General features: G+C 15.0%; 3 protein-coding genes across 3 annotated transcripts, besides 41 other annotated features; 2 read left to right on the forward strand and 1 right to left on the reverse strand. All coding sequences in view use genetic code 6, as the record gives it.

The window, feature by feature from the left end:
• The first annotated feature begins 332 nt into the window (after positions 1–332).
• Positions 333–401: a microsatellite.
• A 642-nt stretch (positions 402–1,043) lies between these two features.
• Positions 1,044–1,084: a microsatellite.
• Positions 1,085–1,454: 370 nt separating this feature from the next.
• Positions 1,455–1,509: a microsatellite.
• A 1,711-nt stretch (positions 1,510–3,220) lies between these two features.
• Positions 3,221–3,274: a microsatellite.
• Positions 3,226–3,277: a microsatellite.
• Positions 3,231–3,277: a microsatellite.
• Positions 3,250–3,284: a microsatellite.
• IMG5_197410 (hypothetical protein) lies at positions 3,277–3,954 on the forward strand (the record flags this gene model as incomplete). The annotated part of the gene is made up of 3 exons (XM_004024191.1): positions 3,277–3,488; positions 3,529–3,697; positions 3,745–3,954. 3 exons carry the CDS (start codon positions 3,277–3,279, stop codon positions 3,793–3,795), a joined length of 432 nt encoding a protein of 143 aa, XP_004024240.1. The 3' UTR covers positions 3,796–3,954.
• A 299-nt stretch (positions 3,955–4,253) lies between these two features.
• Positions 4,254–6,062, reverse strand: IMG5_197420 (vacuolar ATP synthase subunit, putative; the record flags this gene model as incomplete). Its single annotated transcript, XM_004024192.1, has 9 exons — positions 4,254–4,468; positions 4,515–4,656; positions 4,718–4,783; positions 4,839–5,178; positions 5,240–5,350; positions 5,412–5,500; positions 5,572–5,666; positions 5,727–5,901; positions 5,952–6,062. 9 exons carry the CDS (start codon positions 6,060–6,062, stop codon positions 4,392–4,394), a joined length of 1,206 nt encoding a protein of 401 aa, XP_004024241.1. The 3' UTR covers positions 4,254–4,391.
• Positions 6,061–6,141: a microsatellite.
• A 49-nt stretch (positions 6,142–6,190) lies between these two features.
• Positions 6,191–6,231: a microsatellite.
• A 322-nt stretch (positions 6,232–6,553) lies between these two features.
• Positions 6,554–6,611: a microsatellite.
• Positions 6,581–6,625: a microsatellite.
• A 629-nt stretch (positions 6,626–7,254) lies between these two features.
• Positions 7,255–7,297: a microsatellite.
• A 95-nt stretch (positions 7,298–7,392) lies between these two features.
• Positions 7,393–7,423: a microsatellite.
• A 1,311-nt stretch (positions 7,424–8,734) lies between these two features.
• Positions 8,735–8,771: a microsatellite.
• A 1,926-nt stretch (positions 8,772–10,697) lies between these two features.
• Positions 10,698–10,760: a microsatellite.
• Positions 10,738–10,796: a microsatellite.
• Positions 10,741–10,806: a microsatellite.
• Positions 10,748–10,806: a microsatellite.
• Positions 10,807–10,844: 38 nt separating this feature from the next.
• Positions 10,845–10,895: a microsatellite.
• Positions 10,857–10,928: a microsatellite.
• Positions 10,929–13,338: 2,410 nt separating this feature from the next.
• Positions 13,339–13,385: a microsatellite.
• A 250-nt stretch (positions 13,386–13,635) lies between these two features.
• Positions 13,636–13,695: a microsatellite.
• Positions 13,637–13,692: a microsatellite.
• Positions 13,637–13,693: a microsatellite.
• Positions 13,659–13,710: a microsatellite.
• Positions 13,661–13,713: a microsatellite.
• Positions 13,672–13,712: a microsatellite.
• Positions 13,714–14,380: 667 nt separating the features above from the next.
• Positions 14,381–14,417: a microsatellite.
• Positions 14,391–14,511: a microsatellite.
• Positions 14,428–14,503: a microsatellite.
• Positions 14,436–14,524: a microsatellite.
• Positions 14,455–14,525: a microsatellite.
• Positions 14,526–14,530: 5 nt separating this feature from the next.
• Positions 14,531–14,574: a microsatellite.
• Positions 14,575–15,113: 539 nt separating this feature from the next.
• IMG5_197430 (hypothetical protein) lies at positions 15,114–17,474 on the forward strand (the record flags this gene model as incomplete). Its single annotated transcript, XM_004024193.1, has 4 exons — positions 15,114–15,206; positions 15,287–16,440; positions 16,491–16,678; positions 16,856–17,474. Coding segments are annotated over 4 exons (2,054 nt in total), but the record flags the coding sequence as incomplete, so codon positions are not given.
• Positions 15,211–15,275: a microsatellite.
• Positions 17,475–17,760: 286 nt separating the features above from the next.
• Positions 17,761–17,843: a microsatellite.
• A 452-nt stretch (positions 17,844–18,295) lies between these two features.
• Positions 18,296–18,387: a microsatellite.
• Positions 18,313–18,377: a microsatellite.
• Positions 18,323–18,366: a microsatellite.
• Positions 18,388–20,219: 1,832 nt separating the features above from the next.
• Positions 20,220–20,290: a microsatellite.
• Positions 20,231–20,296: a microsatellite.
• Positions 20,297–20,463: 167 nt separating this feature from the next.
• Positions 20,464–20,502: a microsatellite.
• Positions 20,503–20,900: the final 398 nt, after the last annotated feature.

The following is a 20,900-nucleotide window of genomic DNA, read 5'->3' on the forward strand; positions in this document are numbered from 1 at the left end:
ATTTAATAAAAATTATATATTTTTAAATTGTTTTTATATATTATATGTAATTTTTCTATTTGTTTTATATATAATAATTAATAAAAATATCATACTTTCAATCTTATATACTTATAAAATTTCTTTTTCGATTTTTTTTTTAAATTTTTTATAAAACTTAATTAGCTATATACATATTGAAATTGATATTAAAAAACAAACAAATATTATTATAATAAATAATTTAAATAATAATAAAAGCAAAACTATATTTTATTATTTAGTAAAATTATTAAACTAATAATAATTATATAAAGACAAATTGATAAATTTTTTAATAAGAAATTTAGAATTATTAATTAATTAAAATAATTCTATTTATATATTATAAAATATAATTATATTATTTAATAAAAATTAATACATTTTCGATAATAAGTTTTTATATTTAATTATTTATGTTTAGTCAATAAAATTTTGTAAATCTGTAAATTTTTATAAAGGTTAAATGTTGAAAATATTTATTTATATTATTATATATGTATTTGTCAATTTTTTTAAATAAATTAAAGTATTTTTTAAATATATTTTCATAAAATATATATATTAATAAAAAAATGGCTAATTTTGTATTGAATTCGTATTTTTATATATAAATAAGGATAATTACTTAAAAATAATAAGATAAAAAAGTTAAGTTACTTCTCCTGTTTTAGATTAAATAGATTAAGAAGACTTAGAATAAATATTGAATGGTAAAAACCATGAAATATAATATTGGAAATTAAAAATATCATAATAAGAACATCAAGTTATTTATTTTAAAATTATATATAAACAAATAAAATCATTCCAAAATAGATTTAAATATCAAATGAAAAAACTTAATATTTATGTGATGAATATGATAAATTAAGAGATAAATATTTATAATTAATGTAAAAATTGCAAGAAAAATAATAATAGCATATTGAATAAGTATAATTTATTTTAAAAATAAATTAAACAAATAAAAAAGTTAAATAAAAAAGACGATTTAATAATTGAACTTTAAAACGAATAATAAAAAATAAAGTTTAAAAAAAAAAAAAAAAAATTATAAAAATTTAAAAAATGGGCAGCTTAACTAACTTTGAATCAGTAAAAAAAAAAGAAAATTAAAAACAGCAGAAGATTAAAATAATAAACTTCTATTAGAAACATAAGTTGAATAAATTGAAAGATTAAAAAAACAGAATTTATATTACTAGTAATAATTAAAGTAATAATTATTTATTATTATAAATATGTTTATGATTTTAATTTATTTATAAAGAGAAAGAGATTATTAAATAAATTTAATTTAACAATAAATTAAGTATAAAATAAAACATTTTTAAGTTTTTAAAATTAATTTTTTATTAAAAAAAAATAGCAAACTCAAACAATTTGGTAATTTAGAAACTCATAAAAAAGGGGAACTTTGCTTATGAAAAATATATTTATTTATATATATATATATTTATATATATTTATATATATTTATATATAACAAAAATTAATTATATAAATTAAATTTAGCATTTATTATATTTAATTAATTATGTTTCATTCTTAATTAATTTTCATCATCAAGTTTACAGAGATATATATATATTGTTTTAATTGGTAAAATATGTTTAATACTACTTTTCAGATAAATTTAAAAAAGAAAATTTATAATAATAAAAATTAAAAATACTAAATACTAACAACTATTTCTATATAAAAATTTATATAGATCAAAAATTTTCTATGTTATTTAAAAATTTATTACTTTAATAACTAATTTATTCTTCATCATTATTGATTACACTTTTTTTCAAAGTCAAAAAAACTTTTTTAACTTTTTTTTTCATCCGATTATTACTAACTTCAATTATAAATTTCTGTTTTGGAGCAAAATCTTCTTTATTTTCAATTCTTTTTATTTGGAAAAAAAATTCACCTTACGAAAAACAATATTCATTTTTTAAACTTTTAATTCACATAAATAAGAAATATTTATTTTATGTTTTGAATATTTTTTAAAAAAAGTGAGTAATTTTTAATTAGAATTTCAAATAAATGATTATTTGATTAATTTTTCTATTGAATTTATATTTTTTTTATTAACAAAATAAATAAAAAAGTTATTATTTTTTTTAAAAAAATTCTAAACTATTTTCTAAAATCTGCCTATTAAATTTTAAAAGGTAAATTTAAAGTCATTTTTATGTATTATAATTTATGATAGCAATTTTGTATTATTATTTATTTTATTTAAATAGTTATCATTTAATTTTCAATTATATCGGTTAATTGAGAAAAATTATTATTATTTAATCTTGATAATATCCTCTAATTTATAGAAAAAAAAAATATTTTATTCATATTAAAATTATGATTTATTTTTATTTTTAAATTTATAATTTGTAAAAAACGATATATTTAGAAATTATTTTAACATAACAAATACTTATTCAGGATATTTTTATTTTATTTTTTTTGAAAATATGTATAGTAGCTCTTATTCAATTATAATTCTATTAAACTGTTAGAAAAAAGTTTTTAATTAGCATTTAATATGTTAAATTTTACAAAAATATTTTAACTTTATATAGTAAATTGTTACTTTTCCAGATAAATTTATTTATCTTTCGCTTAAATTTATTTATTTATTTTATTTTTTATTTTTTTTGTTACCTTTTATAATTAAGTATATTATATTAATGTAAAGCAAAAGATACTTTTTTAAAAAAAATTGTTCTTTTCCTTTTTTTTATTTAAGATATAAAGTTTAATAAATAATAAACCTTATCATAAAAATATTTTTCTTACTATGTAAATCCTATGTATTTATTATCATTTAAAATATTTAATAATAATTATTTTATTTTTATATTTTTTTAAAAAATAAATGTGCTTAATAATACCACAAATATACTAAAATTAATTATATTAAATTTAAAAACAAATAATATATTATTTTTGTATTAAGAAATTATATTCAATATATTATAAAAGAAAACTTAAATAATTTTCAAATATAATTACATTTATAAATATTATTGAATTTTATTTATTAAAAATAAATTTATTTAAATAATCTTTGAGTTTATTTTTTGATATTAACAAATATTTTATCTTAAAAAAAAAAAAAAAATTAAATTTATAAAAACAGATTAAATTAAACAAGTATAAAAAAATAAAAAGATTTAATACATAACTTGGAATAATATAGATAATAAAATAAAATAAAAAAATCAAAATAAAAAAAAAAAAAGGAAAAATAAAAAAATGGAAAACCAACACGAAAGAGCATTTTAAAAATAAGATGGAATATTTTTAAATTCCAAAAAAGTTTTATAAAAGAAAACCGCTGCAGGTGTTAGATACTATAAAAATATTGGTTTAGGATTTAAGACCCCTAAAGAAGCCATTGATGGACATTATATTGACAAAAAATGTCCCTTTACATCTAACTTATCTATTAGAGGAAAACTTATTAAGTATATATAATAAAAAAAAACCCATATATATTAAATATAGGGGATTAGTTATCTCAACTAAAATGAACAGAACTGTTATTATTAGAAGAGATTATTTGCATTACGTAAGAAATACAACAGATATGAAAAAAGACACAGAAACATTGCTGTCCATGTATCCCCATGCTTTTAAGTTAAAGAAGGAGATATTTAGTTGCTGGATAATGCAGGTATTTATTTATTTTTTAATTAAAATATTTTTATGTTTTTTTTTAAGACCTATCTCTAAAACTGTAAGATTTAACACTCTTTAAGTTTACCCTAATGAAATTGTAGGATCTGTAAGAAAATAATTTTTACTTTTTTGAAAAGTTTTATTGAATTTTTTTTTACTTAATAAAAAAATAATCAAAATGTATGCAAATTTTTTGTTATTTTAGTGGTTTTTTGTGTTTTTTTTTATTTTATATTTAAATTAATTTTTGATAAAAATAAAAGTTTTTTAGCATTTTTTTTTTAAATATAAATTTTAATAATAAATATGTTTTTATTTAAAAAAATTAAAATTATATTTAATATTTATTATTATTTTATTTGAGAAAATATAAAATAAAAATCCTGTATTATATAAAATAAGATATATCCTTAATTTTTGATATTTTTAATCAAGAATTTTAAATAAAAGTATATTTAAAAAAAATAGATTATTGTTATAAACAATTATTTCTAATTAAAATATTTTAAATAATATATAAACTTTTATAATAAAATATTATTTTTTTTTAAGTAAAATTTATAAATATTATTTATGTCAAAATAAAAAAAAATATAAAAAGAAAAACATTATTTTTTTTCCCTTTAAATAATTAATGAATATTATTATTTTATGATATAATATTTATTTTTTTAAGTTTATTGATTTCTTCATATATTAATGGGAACAAAAATATAAGGAAAGAAATCTTCAGTATCTTCAAGTTCTTCCTTAGTACCATACATACCTATATTAAAAAAACAAATTAATAAACAAAAATATATTAAGCAAACCTAATTCTTATGGATCTCCGAATAATTTCATCAATCTAACTTATATTTATTTTTCTTTTCCATTAGAAGGTTCAATCAAACATGTAGAAAATTTATTTTTAATTCCAAATCTAGTAGCAATATCAACAACTAATCTTAAATACTTTTTTATGATAAAACAAAAAAATATATAATTGCATATATTCATAATAAAAAAATAATACTTTTAAATGAATATAAGTATTATATAAACCACCAAAGCTTTTTTCACAAGTTTATTTAAGTACACTCTAAAAAAAGAAACAAAAAAATCAATAAATATATATATATATATATAAAAAATACGCTTAAACTCTTAGTTTTAACCTACAATTCAGTTCTCTATTTTTCTCTCTCCTTATATTCAGTAGGTTTATATTCAAATTCTCGTACAGTTAATTTAAGTTAATCTCTCATTGCTGCCATAAATTCTTCAACAGGAGTTTTCTATCTTTTATTATTCTCCTTATCTTAGTTAGATTAGTTCAATAATTATTTTTAAATAGTCTTATAATCGTATTTCATTACTAAAACTCTCCAAAGTGTATATCCATCCCTATCTTCAATATCAAATTATTTAGCAGATCCAGGGACTACACAATGATGAATAGTTTCATATGCATTTTAGAATTTTTCAATTTACTATCTTTTTTTTTTTATACATAAAAATAATATTATAATTATTTTGTTTTAAAAAGATTTTTTACTTTTAAACAATAACACAAACAGTTGTTACAGAATCATTATAAATAAAGTCTTTAGGTTTTACTTTTCCACTATCTAATACATCACCTAAATCTTTTACTAATAAATTTCCTCTTTTTAAAAAATATTTATTTAATAAATAAATAAAAGTTTTTTAAGTAAATAAAAAATTACTCTTTCATAGCAATAACATTTGATTAATTTTTTGCATCTTAAAATGCAGTTGTTTTTTAACGAATATCGTTTTCAATAGTACTCATTCTCTTAAAAAATATAATATTTTATAATTTAAAAACTTCTTTTTTTTATGTTATATATATATATATATATTTACTGTTTTTAATATCTTTAAAAGTTCTGGAAGAGGGTTACTTCTTGAAAAAGTGGCGTCGTCCCATTTAAATGTTTATACAAAATTAGGAAGAGTATCTAGTTTTTTATTTTTAATTAAAAAAAAAAAATATTTTTTATCTTAAGAATTTTATTTACAAACATCGTTTTTAGTTTCAACTTTAAAGTCGGCAGTTTATTATTCTGTTAAATCTAAATATTATCTTTCGATTTTTTTTAAAAGACCTTCTATTTATTATTCTAATTTGAGCATTGTTTCATTTGCATGCATTAAAGAATCTAAATTACCTAACTTGAATTTGGAAGATTCAACCTTTTTTTTTTTTAATTTTAATATATCAATTTATTTCATTTTGTTTTTACATCTATTTATTTCAAATTCTAGCTAAGAGATGATACTTCCTTTCTTATATTTTCCCAAGTTTAGGCTTAATTTCCTTGTATTAAAGTTGATCCAATTAAAAAATAAACCATTTTTTTTATTTATTTATTTTTTTCTTTGATTATATATTTATTTTATTTTATTGAATATTTTTATTTATTTCTTTTTTTTTTTTTTTAATAAAAAATAGAAAAAATAATAAATAGCTTTTTATTTTAAAATAATAATAAAAAAAATATAATCAATAACAAAAATAAATAAAAATATATTTAATATTTTATTTATTAAATAAAATAAATACTAAAAACAAAACAAAACAAAACAAAAATTATAAGTAATCTATTAAAAATAAAAAGTAACATAAAAATTCTTATAAATAAATTAACCACTTATTAATTATAAACAAATAAATTATATTTAAACCTTTCTTAATCTTTAAAATTGTCATAGACCTTACTTATCTAAAATCTCAAAACGAAAAATACCAATATAATTCTAATCAAAAAAAGTTCAAATAATCTTCCAGAAAGGCCAATAAAAACAAAATATTTTTGAAAATCCTTAAGGAAAAATCATTAATTCCTTCTTTTTTTTTTAAGGTCTTTTTCGATTTTTTTTTTTTTAATTTTTTGGTTTCTTTTAATTTTTTTTTTTCCCATATATTAAGAATTTTATCAACTTTTAATTTTCCGAAAACAATACATTTATAGATTTTTTTAAAAAAATATTTTTAATTTATACTACACTTATATTTCTTCTAAAGTATTTTATAGTTTTTGTGTTATAAAAAAATACTAAAAAAATTGAAAGAATTGCTTTTTGGAAAAATATAAATTAAATTTAGAAGTTGCTTATTTAGCCCTTAAATTTTTTAAAAAGGGGGGTAATTAACTTAATTATTATAATCTATTTTGATTAATGAATATTTTACTTTTTAAAATATTAAACAAAAAAAAGACTAAAATAAGAGTCTGTAAAATTTATAAAAAAAGTATTTAGTTATTTAATTAAGATTAATGTTAGTGTTCTATATTTATTTAAAAAATATTTTTAATTAATTCAGTATTAAATTGAATAAATTATGTTTTGAATAAAAAAAATATTGTTATTATATTTAAATGGGTATAATATAAATTTAATTTTGTTTTATATTAACGTCTTGAAGTTAAAGTATAAAACTTATATTTATAATATATTTTAATTATTTTAAAGCAAACATTATTAATAAAAAGGAATTTTTATATGATAATCATATTTAATTTTAATATAGTTTTTTAGTCGTATTTTTTAATTTATTTCATATATTTTAATTTATTTCGTATTTTTATAAAATTGAGGTTTATTTACAATAAATAAAATAGATTATTAATTTATTATATAAATGCATTTTTTATTAAATATATATTTAAATAATCTAAATTTTTAATAAAATAATATTAATAAATATAATATTTTATGTTAATAAATTTTTTTTTTTCAAGCTTTTTATATATTTTCAAATTATTGAGTTTAAGTTTGATAATCTTCCCAACACTTAAGCATTTATTGTGCCTAATTTTATTTTTAGTAATAAAGAATTAAATTATATTTATTACTATTGGGTATCTCTTTTAAAAAAATATTTAATTTTCTTATCAAAAAAAAAAAAAATGATTTTTTTACCACCTAATTAAAAAAGTTAAAATTAAATTATAAATTTATAAATAAATAAATTTTACATCCTATTCATTTTGTTATTTAGTAAATAATTAATAAATATTATTTTAATTTTTTTTAATTTAATAAATTATTTTATGTGTATGTTTACTCCCTATTTATTTTATATATATTAGCATTTTTAAAATTTTTTTTAGAAATTACTTTCTATAAAGTAATATTAAAAATATTATCGTGTTTATATAATTTAAATTACGTACTTTTATTAAAATATATTTATGATAAATAAATTATAAATATTATTATAATATTTACAATCTAATTTTTTACAATTTTTATTTATTTTTCTTTATATATATACATCCTAATATAATTTTTTTTTATTTATTTATAAAAAAAATATACAAACTAAAAATTATTCAAAATATTCCGAAAAATTAATAAATTTTATTTAAAATCTTACAACCTTTTTTAATATGAAATATTTTATTTATTATAATGGTTTTTTTTTTTTTTAGTTTACAAACTGATATAAAGTAAATTTATATTATTAATCAATTTTTTTATTTTATTTTACTTTCTACTTCTATATTTTTATAAAGTAATTTAATGTTTTATATAATAAATTATTATATTACATTCTAGTTTATAATTTTAAAATATAATATAGTTTTTTAAACTAGACATTTTTTTACCATCTAATTTAATATGTTTTAATATTTAATTATATTTATTGTTTTATTTTTTTTACTGCACACTGAAATTATTATTTTTTTGAAAATTTTTTTTCGAAAATATAATATTTTTAGATTTTACATACTAATTAATATTAAAATAATGAATAATTTTTTTTTTTCAAATAATTATATTTATTTTACAATCTTTTTTATTTAAAATTAATTACTAATTTATTTATAATCGCTTATACTTCAAACTTCAAAAATTAATAATTAAAAAAAATACTATAGACTATTTTTTATACTCCCTAACATATAATTTAATAAAAGTAAAACTTGAAAATAAATAATACTATCTTTATTCAAAAAAGTTTTAATTTATTTAATTTTTTTTACAAACTAAAAATATTAAATTATTATTTTTTTCTAATTAATTTTTATACAAACTAATTTTTATAAAAATTAATTAAATATTTTTTTTAGTTTAATTTTCTATTTATTACTCCCTAAATATAAATAGAAAAGATATTTAAATCTAATATTTTACTATCTAAATTAATAAAAGCTATATTTTAATCTTATATATAAATATTACTATCTAAATATTAAAATTTGTTAATAAATAATTTTTATTATCTAAATTCTCTTAAATTGATTTATAGTGTTTATTTTTTTTAATATAATAACTTATATATTAGTTTTATATTTCATTTTTTCTTATATATGAATTCATTATAAACACTATTCAAATCAAAATAAAAGTATTTAGTTTTCTATTATATTTATTTTCGCTGACATCCTATTTATTTTGTCAAAATAATTTAGGTTTATATATAATTATATTACACACTATTTATTATAAAAAATTAGAGTTTGTATAAAGTTGCTTTTAATCTTAGTTACTCCCTATTTACATTTAAATTACAATCTTTAATAAAAAAGTATATAATATTACATCCTTTATAAAATTAAAAAAATAAAAATCGATTTATTATAATATAATATACTCTCTAAAAATAATAATATTTATATTTATTTTTCTAAAAAAGAAAACATTTTATTTATTTACAATCTAATTAATAATAAATGATACAAAACTGTAATTTTTAAATATTATTTACATTCTAATAAAAAATATATTCCATAGAATATAGTATAAATGTAATACTATATCTTCCTATAAAGTAAAAAATATAAAAAATATAAATATATTTAATTATCTTACATAATTTGTATACTAAAAGAAAAACAAACAAACAAAAATAAATTTCCTCTTTTAAAAAAAAATAAAAAAAATACTTAATATTTAATATTCATATGTTCTTTCAAATATTTATTAATTTCACTCACTACGTAATTTTTAATTTCATTTATTTTAATATTATTTCCCTAAATTTTTCCTTGTTAATCCCTAAAAATTTAAATATTATGATAACTTTTTACCTAAAAATATTTATTTTATTCCTATTTTAAAATATAATTAAAAAATCTAATAATAAAAAAAAAATAATACTTTTTTTTATTTATTATTTTATATATTATATTTTTTATCTAAAAGTCTCTAATCTCTATATTTAATTTCAATAATCTCTAATTCTAATTATTTGTGTAATTCACAAATTACATTTACTATTAATATACGATTTTCAATTTTAAACTAAATCATTTAAAAAGCTAAATAAATCAAATCTTCATCTTCTTATCCAATTACATTAGGAAATTATTTGTTTTCTTCTTTTAATATAAAAAGTGAATTTTAATCCACTCCAAATATCTCGGCAATAATAATACCTGCGCTATATATATTAGATTCTTTTATTATTCTTCCAATAATTTATTCAGGGGCACAATAAAGGGATAGCTATTTACTTTTATTATATTAAGAAAGTCCAAAATCAGCTAATATGCATGTTAATTCATTTTGATTTTCCAAAAAAATGTTGGATGGTTTTAAATTATAGTGTATTATATTATTTTAATGGAGATCTTATAGACCATAAAGTAGGCCTAAGGCCAAAACTATTTTTTAATAACGAGAAGTTTTCCTTTTTTCATTTAGAAACTTTTCCAAATTACCTTCAGGATAATATTTCATAAGCATAAAAGCACTTTAGAATTAATCTTTAAGAAAAAAATCGTATAAAGTGTACACGTTTGAAGTTTTAATATCCTTGATTTATAAATTTAATTATTAAATCGTATATGGATTATCTAATTCAGAAATATTTAGTATTTTTAATATTAATTATTTATTATTTTCTTAATTGAGACATAAAAATACTGAAGTTCTATAACCAGTTCCCAAATGCTTAATTACTTAAAAATTTAAAGTATTTTTAATAAAAGATTATTATTTTTCTAATTATTCCATTTTAATAATAAATAAATAAATATTAAAAAAAAAAATATATTTAATATATTAATAAAAAAAATAAAAATATGAAATATTATATAAAATATATATATATATATATATATATATATATATATATATATATATATAAATTAATTTAATATTTTTAAAAAAACAATATTAAATTTTTATACATAAATTAAAAATATAATTATATATTAATATATAAAAAAATAATTCATATGAATATTTTTAAAATAAAATTATATATTTTACCTATTAAAATTTATTTAATTTAATAATTTCCATAATATTTTTTATTTTAAATACTATAAATATTTACATATATCAAATATTATATATATTTATAATTTTTTTATGAAAGCTTTTTTATTCAGCATATTAACATTTATATTATTTTATTGCATTTAATATTTTTAAAAATATTTTATAATAGTCTTTTATTTTAATATTTTTTATTCTTTATTCTATTATCGGATGTTTGTCTTAAAAATATGATATAATTTTTACTATATATATATTAAGTTATTTTTTTATTATATATTTTAATCTTTTTTACATCCTTTTATATTTTCTTTTTTTCTTTATTTTTTAAGAAATATTCTATAAGTATTATAAGTTTTAAAATAAATTCCTGAAATCTATTTTTGTTTTGCTCTATAACACATAAAACTATTGTTATGGATTATTTTTTATTTTGATTAAATTTTATTTATAATTTTTTATTTTTTTAAATATTGCATTTTTCTTGTAAGCCATTTTATTCTGTAATAAAAGTTTCTCTGTATTTATTATTTCGGGCATACTATATTAAATTTTTATTTATTTTAAAAAATAAGTTTTTTTTTTATTATTTTCATAATTTTTTATTCTATATTTTTCATATACTTTTATATTATTTTGTTAACATTCGGTTTTTTGTTTTTTTCTGTAAAATGTTTCAATAATTACTTGTTATATTTAGTATTTTTAAAATTTTTGAAATATTAGTATAGTCTTTTTTGACTTATATGGTATTAAAAAAATCATTAGCAACATATTGCTTATTAAATTAAATCAATTTAATTTTTAAAATCATTGAAATTTTTTTAAAAAAAAGCAAAATAATTTGTTTTTACCAAGATTTATAAAGGTGATAGATAATTCCTTTTATTAGAAAATTAAAGTTATATAAAATAATTGAAAATTTTAATTATTCATGATTTTGTTGGTATAATGACTTTAGGAAGTCTTTATTTATAATAACAAATAATGTTTTAAATAAGGAAAATATTATTATTAGTTTTAAATTAAAGTTTTCAATCAATATATTTTTTTATAGTTTTTGAGACGTTTTGTGCTTTTGATATAATTCGAGGTATATTAGGAAATCTATTAGGAATTTATATTAAGATTTACATATAACATATTAGAAGTTCTATTATAAGATAGAATAGGATTTTTAATTATAATTGGTATTATTATTGTTAATATAATTTATAGAATTAGAATTATAAGCAATTTTTTTTTGGCATTTTTTACTTTAATTATAATATTAATGAAATTAATAAAATTAATTTTTTTTTTTTTTTAAATTATAAAAGTCTTTTTTAATTTTTTATATATGAATTAGATAATTTTCTATATAATAATTTTTTTTTCTCTTTAACATTTTTTTTTTTAATCCAAAAAATAAAAAAAAATCAAATCAAATTACAACAACGTTAATTAGTTTGTTTTGCTTTTTTATAAAAATCACAACTAATAGTACTCATATCTTTACTTTTAGCCATTAAAGTTTCTAGTTTTTCCCCTTTCCTCATTAACTAATATAAATAAATTATTATTATTAAGAAAAAATAAAAAAATTAACTTCGCCTATATTTTTATGACAAATTTCATTTATTTCTTTTAATGTATTTTCTAATTATACTAATTTATCAGCTTTTGTATAATCTTAATATTCTTTAATCATTTAATCTAATCTTTCAAATTTTAAACTAGTATCCGCTAATAAATAAGAAACCCAATAAAAATAATAATAAAATAAAAATAAAAAAACATGCCACAGCATCTATTTCTGCGGGTGTGTATAATTAAAAAAATTCCTTATACATTTCTTGAATTATTATAAAAGGAACTTTTTAAGGATATTCATCATCACAAACTACTAAGCAAGCAATATTATTTTAATCAACACATACATAGCAAGTTGCTTTAGCGTCTTCTAAGCTAACTGCTATTCTTTAACCTTTTTATACACGACTATAATTTTAATAAATTATTTATCCATTTATTTTTATAATTTTTTACGCTACTGTAGTTCTTACACCAAAATTTAATGTTTCTTTAAAGAAAGGTCGTTAATACCAACTTTTTTTGTTTTGTTTTTTTGAAATTTATTTTCTTTGTTTTTTTTACCTTACAAAACCTAATTCATATGATGAACTTAAAAAAATAGGATTTTATTCATCCCATTTTAATACATGCATTGAAATTATTTTCATTTTATTTTATTTTGGATTGCTTTTTTATGTATTGATTTGTTTCAAATATATTAAATTATCTTTAAAATTGTATATATTAAAAAAAAAAATGCATATATAAGTATATTTTTATTTTCTATATCAAATAATTTTTTTGTTTTTTATGTTTTTTACAAATAATACATACATTTGTGCATTAAATATATAATAATTTTTAAATATATTAATTTTAATTATTAATAAAAATACAAAGAATAATTTATATTATTATAATAAAAAATTGTTAAATTCTTATAAAAGATATAATATAAACAAATGTTTAAATTTGCAGATAATTAATATGAAATAATATAAATTAAGTAAAAATCTATTATAAAATTATTAATATAGAAACTTAATTAGTTAACATAAAATCAAATGATTCGTCCGATAGTCAAATTATTATTTTTTGGGTTTTTTTAAATAAATTTGTAAGATATAATAATAAATTAATTATTATAAATAAAAAATTGAAAAATAAAAATATTATAAAAAAAATTATAAAAAAAAAAAAAAAAATTAAAAAAAAAATATCATATTTTTAATTAAATATTCGATAAATATCGCTTCTATAAATACCTTAAATTATAAAGAATTTTCGCTTTAATTATATTTATTTATTAGCGAAAACAAATAGGTAAATAAAATAAATATTAATTAAAGCATTATAAACTTAATGATTATAATAATTTAATATATTAAGATAATTTACTAAGCAAAAAGTCAAACATTCAAAATTATTATTATTGAAAACATTTAATTTTTTAATAAAACTAATATATATGTTTATAAATTAAAAAATATTACCTTTATTTAATTAAATACTAATATGTTAATATTTTATTATTAATAATACATTCTTAAAAATTGAAAAATCAAAAAAGGAAATTAATTTAAATAACTAAGTTCATATTAGCAAATAATAGATTATTAATGGATTTAATAATAATAAAAAGAATTATTATTATTATATAATAGATACCAAATTATAATAAAATAATTTAATATATTTTTATTTTAAATAAATAATAATATAAATTTAATATTTAATTGATTAAAAAAATTAAATATTATAATATGAAAGATATGATAAAATACTATATTGAAAAATAAAATTATAAATTATAATTTAAACATAAAATAATATTTATTTAAAGTTAATAATATTAAATTAAAAAAAAATATATATAATTAAATACATAAATTATGATATTATATATAAATTATTATTATATAATTATAGAATTTTTAAATTATTTTATTAATTATTTTCATATTATTTTATATATTTTATATAATTATATTATATTATTTTAATTATTATAAATTAATATATTTTTTTAACAAAGAATATATTTTTTATATAATATTAATTATTATATAATAAATTATTTTAAATTTTTTTTTTTTTCATTTTTACTTTTATATTTGAAAATAATTAAATAAAAATTATAATATAAATATATATAATTAAATTTTTTTCTAAATACTTTTTTTTTTTTTTTATTGATATCATAATTATTTTCATTTTATTTTAAAAAAATTAAAATTTTAATAAAATTTCAAATCTTCTTTAAAAGTTTTTATTTAACTTTTTTTTAATTTTTTAAATATTTTTATATAATTATAAAAATAAAATTAAAAATAAATGATAAAAATAATTAAATATTTATTATTTTTATTGGTTTAATTAGTAGGCAATGAATTTAAAATACACTTAGTAAATCCATTATTATTTTCTTAATACAAATAAGAAGAAGTATATTTAATGTATAAAAAATAATATAAATATTTATATTAAATAAAAAAAATAAAAAATATAAAGATTAATTAATATGGATTATTTAACTTACCAAATAAAATATTTGAACTTGTACAGATAAAAAAATAAAAAACCAACATTTTAAAATAATAATAAAAAAGGATTCATTAATGATAGCAGAAATACTAATAGATTTTCGTTAATTTTACGACAATTAAAATTAAAAAAATGATTTTTAATTTGAATACGGTAAAGATTGGGATGTAAATATATATATATATATATATATATATATATATATATATATATATATATATATTTATATATTTATAAATAAAATTAGATATTTTATATAATATCTGAAAATTTAACTGAATAATCATTAATTTAAGAAGCTTTAAAAATTCACAATAGTTCAGATTTACCAGAAGCATTTTTAAAAGTCGATAAGATTCAAAACCATTCATTTTCCTTTTTCGCTTGGCAAGATTTAAAATTAGGAATTTTAATAAGAATTTTCACTCCTGTACATTATCCTTAACGTTTCAATTTAATGAATTCTACAAAAATTACTTTAAAATCACCCTATCGTGCAAAATACAATGAAAAAAAAATATTTGGCTTTATAATACAAAATGATGAAACTATCGATTTACCAATAAATATATTACCTTTAGATGATTAATATTAGAAATATCCTCAATATTTAATAAATTACAAAAAAGATGCTTACGAGTATTTTAAAAACTTAGCAAAAACTGACTTAAAGAGCAATCCCTCATAAATACTCAATTAACTATTTTGGAATGGTAAGTAATAAATATCAATGCCTTATATTCCTTATCTTAGTAATTGCAGAGAATTCGGATCTTAGGGAATCCTGTATACTATAGTAGAAAACGAAGAACTTTGTGATCTTATCCCTGTTGAGAAAACAGTTCCTATTCGTCCTTTTGTTTTTGGGGATAAACCAATTAGCGATTAGTGTGAAAATATTAAATTTGATTGTATTTTTGATGAATAATTAAATAGAGATCCCGAATACGAGAATTGGTTTTAAACTAAATAAGATGACACTATTTTTTATATTACTTAATATGCAACTGATTTTCTTAAAAGTTAGCTTGATAGTAAAGATACTTATTTCAATGAAGCCGATATTATAAAAGTCAAAGCAGGGAATAATCTATAGAATGGGTATTTACCAAAAGTTGTGTAGTTTGATATTTAGTATTATTAAACTTCTAATACAGAAAAATAAATTATTTAAGCTTTTATGCTTTTTCTTAATTAAGTATAACCGAATAATGATTAAGTTTAAGATGATTCACCTTTCGAGTATACTTTGGTGTTTAATTATAAAAGTATGACTTAATCAGAACTAATTATAGCATTTACTTTAGGATGGTATGTTTATCTTGTTCTTTATTTAATTATAGGGATTTTGATGGTTTTTAATGTCTTTGTTTTTGTTTTGTATCATTATATTTTTAGTAGGTTTAATTTGTTTTTTTATATTTTAAAATTTATTTTTTTAAATTAAATAGAAGAAGACCAAGACCTAAAATAAAATTTATTTAGTGTATAAAGCCTTTTTATACTTAGGCTTTTATAGGAGTTTATTTAACACTTTTTCCTGTTGGATTTATTCTTATTTTAAATGGAATATTTATGAGTGGAAGTATTTTTGATTTAAATACTAGTTTTTTTAATTGTGAGGAAACTGAAAGCGAATGTTATCATTCATTTTTTGATATTTTATGGACTGTAATATAATTAATTTTTTATATATAAATTATGTATAGATTTATTTTTTCTATAATATTTTTTTTAAAACTCAATTAACAAAAAAAAAAAGACCATATTCTTTTTTTTTTAAGGTTGATTGAGTTTTTAATAAAAATTATAAAAGCAAAAATAGAATTTTATAAATATTAATATAAATAGAATGGATTAAAAATAGATAGTGAAAATTTTATAAAAATTAAAAAAGGAAGGTCTAATTTAGCTATGATTGTGATAGGAATATATATTATGTACTATATGATAATACTATTAATACCTCATAAAAAAGGTAAGATAGATGAATTAATGGGAAATATATCATTAGATAATAATATTTGGTATAAAACTATATGGAGAAGATTTTATTATTTTTTTTTTACTATTATAATAATAATTATAATGTCAGTAATTATTTAATTTTCACTTTCAAATAATTTTAGTGAAAATATTTGGTATTTTTTAGTCATTATTAAAATTATTGGAATGGTTTTTGAGTGTATTGGTGAATATTTACTTTAAGATAATATTCTTATTTCTATTATTAATACTTCTTTTGATTGTACTCTTAATATGGCAACATTAGGAGCAAATGATTTTTTCGATTTCCTTTTTTCGTATTTTGTAGAAATAGGTATTTAAATGATTGAAAGAGCATATGTAAGTATAATAAGAGATTAATTTTCAGAGTTTCTTGAAGTAAAATATGACTAATTTTAGAAATATGTTAACACGTATTTATAATTAAAGTTTTTTATATATTTTTTGTTTTACTAAAAATAAAGAACATTTTTTCCAAATTAAAATAATTAATAAGATAAATTACACGATTAATTAACTTAATTAAGCAAAAAAGGCATTATTAAAAATTAATTAAAATTTTTTAAATTATTTATATTATATATATAAAGATTTTGAAAAATCAGGAACAAGTTATTCAAATATAATATTATCAGAATATTTCGAAGACATATATGAATCTGAAGACGGAGATTAAACTTGTAAAAATAAATATATAAAAAAAATAAAAAAAAAATATATATAAATATATATATATATATATATATATATATATATATATATATATATATATTTACATATAATTATTATATATATATTATTATTAGATATTAATCATTCTTTAGATAATATAAACTTTTAAATTAATACTAAAACTAAAAATTTAAATAAATAAGAATTAATCGCAAAATAAAAACTCGATACTAATTTAAGAAGAAAAAGTATGTAATTTATAACCAAAATGTTCTAACTATAGTCCAGAAATGAACGTAATAGCATTTCTAATTTAGATTCATCTTTTTAAGAAAATAGAGATGCAGATAAATATGAAAATAGTTATAAAAATTATTTTAGAGAAAAAGCTTTAAATAAATTAAAAAAAAATAATAATAATAATTACTAGAAATAAAAAAAGGATAATATTTAGTAAAAGTAAAAAGTTATAGAAGAAATAGATATTGATAGTGATGAAGTTGTTAATAAATATGCAGATTATAGTAATGGGACTATATCATTTTTAGTTTTAGTATAATATATTAATATAAAAGAAATATATATATATTTGATTATATAATTAAAATAATATAAATATATAAATATATATAAATATATATATATATAATTATACATATGTTTATATATTATTTTTTTTCTAAATTTTATTAATAAAGCCTATATTGATTATTATAAGTTGGCTATTTTATGATGAAAATTAATTAGCTGAAGATTATAAAATAACAAAAGAATCTTACAAATATTATTTTTTATTTTCTATCATAATTATTCCTTTTCAAATGTGTAGTGATATATTTTTTTATAATTTATTTATAATTTACCATGGAATCGATTTTCTAGACTATGTTAAATAAGTAAATGAAAAGTTTTAAAATCGCTCGTAAAATATACATAACAAATATTATATATATTTATTTACAAAATATTTAAATACAAATCATATATTTAAAAAAATAGATAATTATGGATGGCAAACATACAAAAAAGTACTCGAGAAAAAGAAAATAGATGTTTAGATGATTGGTGTTTTTCCTCTTAATATTATTTTACATAAACAATGTTTTTAACAGGTACTTTTATAATAGTATATGGAATATATGGTATAATAAAAAATGAATATAATGTTTTTTAGGATTTAATGCTTTTTCCTATTATTTTTATGTGGATTTTATTATGTTTTCTTACATAGAAATTATTTCTTTGGTTAGGAAAATAAATTGGGCTTTGGAAAATATCTAAAAAAGATGAAGATTTGCATTCTCCTTCCAAAAAAAAATAACAAAAATTAGAAATTATTAATAATGAAGAAGATAAAAATATTTCATTAAAAATATTTAAAAACAAACAATAAAGTATAGAAAATCCTTAATATTAATTGGTTTAATAAAATATAGATTAAAAATAGTATCAAATATAAAAGAAATATAAAAAAGCCTATAATATAATTAAATAAAATCACGAAAACTTTACTTTTAAGAAATAATTTTTATAAGCAAATAAAAAATGGCTTTCCAATAATATTCCTTAAATAATAAATAAAGATATAAATCCTTAATATAGATAATTTATTATTAAATAATTATAAATTATAGACAGTTAATTTTTAACTAATAAATATTAAAAAAAGAATAAATACTCAAAATAAACAATGCGAAAAAATTCACCCAAAGATAATTAGTTTTAAACTAATAACTTCCCTTAAATATCAGATTGTAGTTAAGAGTATACTTAATTTGTAATAAAACCGCATATAAATTTAAATAATTAAGCCAAGCCAAACGTACCTACTGAAACAGCTTCTCATATTAAAACTATACTCTAATATTGGCTTAATAGAAGTAGAAATTAGAGGAAATATATCCATTTAATAGGAGGTTTGTTCAATAAAAAAGTAAAAAAAAGCTGCCTTTATTGTGGATCTTCTTGGGGTTTATTATGTGAATCTAAGATGAATATAGAAGATTTATTTTAGAGATTTTTAAAGGAGTATAAATTAAAGAATATCGAAAATTATAAACATATTGATAAATGGTAAGATTTTTTCCAGGAGAATTGCGGGTTTTAAACTATTTGTTTTTCATGTAATGAGTAATGTTTTGAAATTTTCTAAAAAAAAGAAGGAAAATTTAATTTTTTATAAAATTTAGATAATAGCCATATAATATAAAAAAATGAAATTTTCTTAAAAGAAGAAGAAGAAATAAAAAGTTAAGCTTTTTCAGAATTATCGTATAAATATTAATTTTTAAAAAATAAAAACTCTATGTCATATTTTTAATAGTTTTCTTAATAAAGTCTTATTGAATTTACGAAATTTTGTGATTTAAAAGGAAAGAAATAAAGTTTATAAAATAAAATAGATAGGTATTTTTAATAAAATGAAGCTTTCTTTACAAAGTTTAGAAAATTTTTATAAGTTTGGGTTAAAATAGCGAAAAAGAATATAAAAAAATGATTTTTATATATATAAATATATAATTATAATAATTTATATATATATATATTTATTTTTAATATATTTATATATATAATTTTTTTTTTAGAATTCTATTATTATATATAAAATATATATTTTAATTATTATTTTATTCATTTTTATTTATTTTCTTATGAAATAAAATATTCTTTGGTATTTTTTATACATTCAAAAGCTTCATTTTCATTGTTCATATTATATAGGTTTTTAATTTCTATATAAATCTTTTTTTTTTTTTTTTATGATTTTTTTTTTTGTTAAAATTTACATTATTATTCTATTAATAATAATCTTTTATTTAATTTATTATATTAAAATGATTTTTTTATTTCAGAGTTTCTTTTAATTTTAATATATTAAATTAATCAATTAATTAGTAATATTATGTATTTTCAAGGAATTTATGATTTTAAAAATCAGGAATTTTAAAATAAAAAGAAATTTGTTTTAAGCTTTATTTCTTAAATGTTATTTTTAATAGATTTTTCATAAAAAAAAAAGATTTTATTTTAATTTTTTATTAATTTATTTCTTAATCAAACTATTTAAAAATATTAAAGTAAAATAATAATTTTTAAAATACCTTTTATAATAATTTTTATTTAAAATATTTTAATTAACTAAAAATAATTGAATTAAAATTTAAACTAAGGATGAAATCTAA

Source organism: Ichthyophthirius multifiliis (assembly GCF_000220395.1).
Source record: "Ichthyophthirius multifiliis unplaced genomic scaffold scaff_1120509251404, whole genome shotgun sequence".
Lineage (NCBI taxonomy): Eukaryota > Ciliophora > Oligohymenophorea > Hymenostomatida > Ichthyophthirius > Ichthyophthirius multifiliis.